The sequence below is a fragment of the Microcaecilia unicolor genome, chromosome 12, assembly GCF_901765095.1.
Source record: "Microcaecilia unicolor chromosome 12, aMicUni1.1, whole genome shotgun sequence".
Classification (NCBI taxonomy): Eukaryota; Metazoa; Chordata; class Amphibia; order Gymnophiona; family Siphonopidae; genus Microcaecilia; species Microcaecilia unicolor.
This window is the reverse complement of record NC_044042.1, coordinates 71341855-71347854: the sequence shown is the minus strand read 5'-3', so window position 1 is coordinate 71347854 and position 6000 is coordinate 71341855. Positions and strand designations below refer to the sequence as shown.

Here is a 6000-nt window from a genome sequence, read left to right as displayed (position 1 = left end):
TCCCATCAGACGTGTGCTCTTAAAGGTAAAGGGGTAGACTAAGTCTAATGCTTTGAATGCTATTGCTGCCAGCCCACAATAGAATAGAATAAACCATCATTGAAAAGTCTTTCTCCTTTTTTGAGACAAGAATCTTAACGTCAAAACAGGAAGCTGTAGTAGAGAGGGCAGACCATGGCACAAGGAAAGCCACAGAGATGGCCTCTGACTGTGAATCACTGCCGGCTGCAGGAACCCAAGGAGGTTGGTTGGATAAAAACAAGAGATGGGCTGCTGCATCCATATCCATGTTGTTGTTCTTTATTGTTGGTAGCATGAAAGAAAATATTTATTTTTATTATTTTGACATTAATTTTACTTCCAATCTTTATAACACCAGGCTTCCCAAGGCAGATTACAACAGTTAAGATGAATCCATCAGTAAAGAGGATAACTTCACTGAAATTTGGCCATGTATTACTATTTGAAGCTGTTTTAGTGATATTCAGTTTTTATTTCATGATATTTATATCTACATATGGGAAGCTTTCAAATAAATTAAAAAGCTGCTGAATAAGTAAAAAATAAAATATTTTGTCTTCCACCTTTTAAGGCACTGCCTATCCAACTGGAACAGCTTTTGACTTTTTACAGATGGACCACCACGCAGGTAGGTCGGGGTGGGGGATCCTCCCACTTTTTATTGGCTGTTGGACTATTTTCAGCGCTCACCCAAAAACAATTTTGCACACAGTAGGTCGCTCCTTAGAGGGAACCCTGGACAACATTATGGAACATGCTACCATCTATCTTCTTACTTTTCTTTTAGAACAAGTTTAAAGACTTATCTTTGTGACCATCAGTGATTTAGATTTGTGTTATTAGTTTGTTGTATGAATTTTGCTGATGCTTTTCGCTCTTTTTTGTTAGAGTTATATACCGCCATGAATCCTTGGAAAACTGGTGGTATATAAGACTAAATAGGATACAATAGAACAACCCCCTACATGTTTAAGTGGACCCTTGATTGGGTGGGGGAGGCACAGAGTAGAAGGTTTGTCTAGGGTGTTGGTTGTGATTGTGCTGGCCCTGGCTAAACTGCAGAGATGAAGTAAGAGGTTCAGGATGATACTAAGATCTGTAACAGAGTGGACACCCCGGAGGGAGTGGAAAACATGAAAAAGGACCTACGGAAGCTAGAAGAATGGTCTAAGGTTTGGCAATTAAAATTCAATGCGAAGAAATGCAAAGTGATGCACTTAGGGAGTAGAAATCCACGGGAGACGTATGTGTTAGGCGGGGAGAGTCTGATAAGTATGGATGGGGAGAGGGATCTTGGGGTGATAGTATCTGAGGATTTGAAGGCGACAAAACAGTGTGACGGTGGTGGCCGTAGCTAGAAGGTTGTTAGGCTATATAGAGAGAGGTGTGACAAGCAGAAGAAAGGGGGTGTTGATGCCCCTGTATAAGTCGTTGGTGAGGCCTCACCTGTAGTATTGTATTCAGTTTTGGAGGCTGTATCTTGTTAAGGATGTAGAAAGAATTGAAGCGGTGCAAAGAAATGCTACGAGAATGGTATGGGATTTGCGTTACAAGACGTATGAGGAGAGACTTGCGGACCTGAACATGTATACTCTGCAGGAAAGGAGAAACAGGGGTGATATGATACAGACGTTTAAATATTTGAAAGGTATTAATCTGCAAATGAACCTTTTCCGGAGATGCGAAGGCGGTAGAACGAGAGGACATGAAATGAGATTGAAGGGGGGCAGACTCAAGAAAAATGTCAGGAAGTATTTTTTCATGGAGAGAGTAGTGGATGCTTGGAATGCCCTCCCGCGGGAGGTGGTGGAAACAAAAACAGTAACAGAATTCAAACATGCGTGGGATAAACATAAAGGAATCCTGTTCAGAAGGAATGGATCCTAAGGAGCTTAGCCGAGATTGGGTGGCAGGAGGCGGGGATGGTGCTGGGCAGACTTTTTTTGAGGGGGTACTGAGTACCGCCACCTTTTCCATTGTCTGCTAAAATTGGCCCATGGTCCCCAAGTTTTAATGAAAGAGCTCAGGCTCTACACAACAATTCTGCCTTGTCATAGATTCTGTGACTGGTTGCAGGGGGTCTGACTATTGCGGGGTGGGTCCCTCAGTAATCACCCCACCCCTGAAGAGTGGCCCAGCATTTGAGTACTGGCACCTTTCTTGCTAGAAAATATGCACTGCTAAAATGTAAATGTCTACAAAAGAGATGAGGTGAAGATGTGATTCCATGGGCTCCAATGAAAGGAGAGTTTAATTTTACTTCCATTTAATGTCAATATATTCCTTCTTTATAACACTTGGCAGCCCAAGGCAGATTACAACATTGAACAACAGTTAAAATGAACCCTCAGGAAACAGGATATCCTCATCCTCACTTAAATTTGGCCATGCATTACTATGTTGTACAGAACAGTGTTGAAAAATGAGCACAAAATACATAGTTTATAACTAATGTTTCTACCAGTTATAATAATGTTTAAGCTGTTTTAGTAATATTCAATTTTATTTCATAATATTTATAACTAGACAATGGGAAGCTTTCAAATAAATAAAAAGCTGTCAATTTTAAAAAACAAACAAACCTTTATCCTTCCCCTTTTAAGGCACTGCCTACCATATGGGACAGCTTTACTTTTTTTTTTTTTTTTTTTTACAGCTGGACATCGCTGTCCATTATTTCTAATAAGCTTTTTAGCTCTTGTTTTGAGTAAACCAATGTGGCGGCAAGCTCCGCCTACTGGCTTCAGCCCACATAATTGGCCAGATAGGCTCATGCCGTGACCGTCTCCTGTTCTCAATCTAACCCAAGGAAGTTGGATAAAAACCTACTTGGCCTCCCTGCTTCAGCCCGAAGCAACTGTGCTGAAGGGAGAAGAAGACTGTACCTACTTCCATTCCCGCAAACCCGAGGTGGTTTTGCTATGGCTGGCTTCCCGTACTACTCTGCCTGCAACACACAACTTCCTGTTTCCGGCAAGGCGGGATGATGATCATGTCTTAGAGGGAGAGAAGAGAACGAAGAAGTTGTGTTACAGCCAGGGTACGGGGTATCGGAGAAGAAACGCTGTGGAATTGTTGGTGTGTGACATCAGGTATGAGCTGGGGGGGGGGGGAGTGCTAGCTCGCGGACAAGACGGAGAGATGACAGATCATGGGGAGGGGAGATCGGTCCACTGTCTTTCGATCCCTGAATGCTTGTGAGGAGGGGTGCTCGGTGTGTGAGGGCAGCCGAATGCATATGACTTGATATTTTTGCAGTGCTGCCTTCGGCGTGGCAGTCTGCGCTGCTGGAGAAAGTTTTCTGTTGGAGTTCCCCAGGGATCTGTCCTTGGTCCCCATCTTTTTTCAATCTACACCTCTTCCTTGGGCTCCCTGATCTCATCTCACGGTTTCCAATATCATCTTTATGCTGACGACACCCAGCTTTATCTCTCCACACCACTGCGGAAACCCAGGCCAAGGTATCAGCTTGCTTATCCGACATTGCTGCCTGGATGTCCAACCACCACCTGAAACCGAACATGGCCAAGACCAGCTTATTGTCTTCCCACCCGAACCCACTTCTCCTCTGGCTCTCCCTCCACTCTCTATCTCAGTTGATAACACCCTCATCCTCCCCGTCTCATCTGCCCGCAACCTCGGAGTCATCTTCGACTCCTCCCTCTCCTTCTCTGCGCATATCTAGCAGATAGCCAAGACCTGTCACTTCTTCCTCTATAACATTAGCAAAATTCGCCCTTTCCTCTCCGAGCACACCACCCGAACTCTCATCCACTCTCTCATTACCTCTCGCCTTGACTACTGCACTCTACTCCTCACTGGCCTCCCACTTAGCCATCTATCCCCCCTTCAGTCCGTTCAGAACTCTGCTGCACGTCTTATCTTCCGCCTGGACCGATATACTCGTATCACCCCTCTCCTTAAGTCACTGCACTGGCTTCCGATTAGGTACCGCATACAGTTCAAGCTTCTCCTACTAACCTACAAATGCACTCAATCTGCTGCCCCTCCCTACCTCTCCACCCTCGTCTCCCCCTACGTTCCTACCCGTAACCTCCGCTCTCAAGACCCTCCTTTCAGTACCCTTCTCCACCACCGCCAACTCCAGGCTCCGCCCTTTCTGCCTCGCCTCACCCCATGCTTGGAATAAACTCCCTGAGCCCATTCGCCAGGCCCCCTCCCTGCCCATCTTCAAATCCTTGCTCAAAGCCCACCTCTTCAATGTCGCCTTCAGCACCTAACCACCATACCTCTATTCAGGAAATCTAGACTGCCCCAACTTGACATTTCGTCCTTTAGATTGTAAGCGCCATTGAGCAGGGACTGTCCTTCGTTGTTAAACTGTACAGCGCTGCGTAACCCTAGTAGCGCTCTAGAAATGTTAAGTAGTAGTAGTGGGTAATTGATTTAAATTTTTTCTCCTCCGACAGGAGAGGTCTCTCAGAACAGGGTCATGAAGGTTGTGCACCTGAAGCAGGCCATCCTACAGGCCTGGAAGGAGCGATGGAGTGACTATCAGTGGGCCATAAACATGAAGAAACTATTTCCTAAGGGAGCCACCTGGGACATCCTTAATCTGGCAGGTTTGGCCTTTCTGTACATCTGTGTGTGGATCAGTATGTTAGATATTTTGTCATGTGTTGTAGTTGTATCAACCTTTAGTATCAGAGGTGTAATATAATATGACCATGTCCCTTGATGCTGTGTAGAGGCCAACGAAAACTGGTGCATTTAGACCAAAACCAAATCCGCAGCGGAAATACACGGCTTGGTTTTAGCTGGAACCAGAAATGAAACTGAAGCTGTGGCACTCCCCCCTCCTGCCACTGCCAGTTTCTCACCACCCAGAGAAAAAGGTTCTACCTGTTCCCCCATCCCTGGGCCGCCCACCAACTCCATACGCCCTATTGTCTAAAGGCCCTGGTGGTCTAGTGGCTTCTTCTGGGCAGCCTCGCAGCCATCATTTTGAAATTGGGAATAGCATACGCAGGAGACGTGTTTCTGTTTATGCTATTCCCAATTCCAAAATGGTGCCTGGGACTTCTGACTAACACAGGAAGTCTGGGCTGATATTTGGAGTATGGAGCTACTGGGGACAGGAGCAAGGCTGGATGTTCCTTCCTGGAAGAAGTTGCTAGACCACCAGGGCCTTTAAAAGGTAGGCCTGGGGAGGACAAGTTGGTGTGTGTTCCGGGGGGGGGGGGGGGTGTTGCTGGCGGTGGGGACGGTGTCACGTTTTTGGTTCTGACCGAAAATGCTCGGGCATTTTTGTCCAGAGCACTAACCCAAATTTTGGTCGGTTTTGGCAGAAAACAAATTTCGGTCAGTCTCTAATGCTGTGTAGTGCTAGTAATATAAGCTTTGCAGTTATGATCTGCTTTTGATCTGACATGAACTGCTTTCTGCTTTTAATACCCTCTTATCTGGTTCCCCATTACATATTGCCAGACTGCTGGCTGGGGCAGGGCCTTCTGATAGAAGAAGCAGGGATAGCATTTTAGCCAAAGTAAATCAATAGAAATCAAACAAAATAAAACATGGAAAAGAAAATAAGATGATACCTTTTTTATTGGACATAACTTAATACATTCCTTGATTAGCTTTCAAAGGTTGCCCTTCTTCGTCAGATCGGAAATAAGCAAATGTGCTAGCTGACAGTGTATATAAGTGAAAACATTCAAGCATTACTATGACAGTCTGACAGGGTGGGAGGATGGGGGTGGGTCGGAGGTATGCATGGGGACATCAAAGCATATCATTGATATTCTAACAGGATGGGTGTGGATAGGTGTGCCCTTCTGTTCCTTTTCAGTCTGAACAGAAGGGCACACGTCCCTGTAATTTATCCAGTTGCAAACTATGCCAAAATATTTCACAGGACCCCACAGTTACCCACAAAAGGAAAGATATTCAACATAAAGGGATCGTTCACTTGCTCATCTTCCAATGTGGTATATATCATTCAGTGTAAAAAATGTA

The 6000-nt window shown here is 45.2% G+C and overlaps 1 protein-coding gene across 3 annotated transcripts in view; it reads left to right on the top strand.

Annotated features, from left to right (window-relative positions):
• Positions 1 to 3002: 3002 nt before the first annotated feature.
• MED24 (mediator complex subunit 24) overlaps positions 3003 to 6000 on the top strand; it is an 88968-nt gene continuing 85970 nt past the window's right edge. For 2 of the 3 annotated variants that reach the window (XM_030220762.1, XM_030220760.1), the window contains exons 1-2: positions 3003 to 3113; positions 4452 to 4604. In XM_030220762.1, the coding sequence (XP_030076622.1) occupies positions 4475 to 4604 (130 nt within the window). In that variant the 5' untranslated portion in view covers positions 3003 to 3113; positions 4452 to 4474. Of the gene's footprint in view, positions 3114 to 4446; positions 4605 to 6000 lie in introns of all 3 variants that reach the window. The other variant, XM_030220761.1, reaches the window with a different exon arrangement.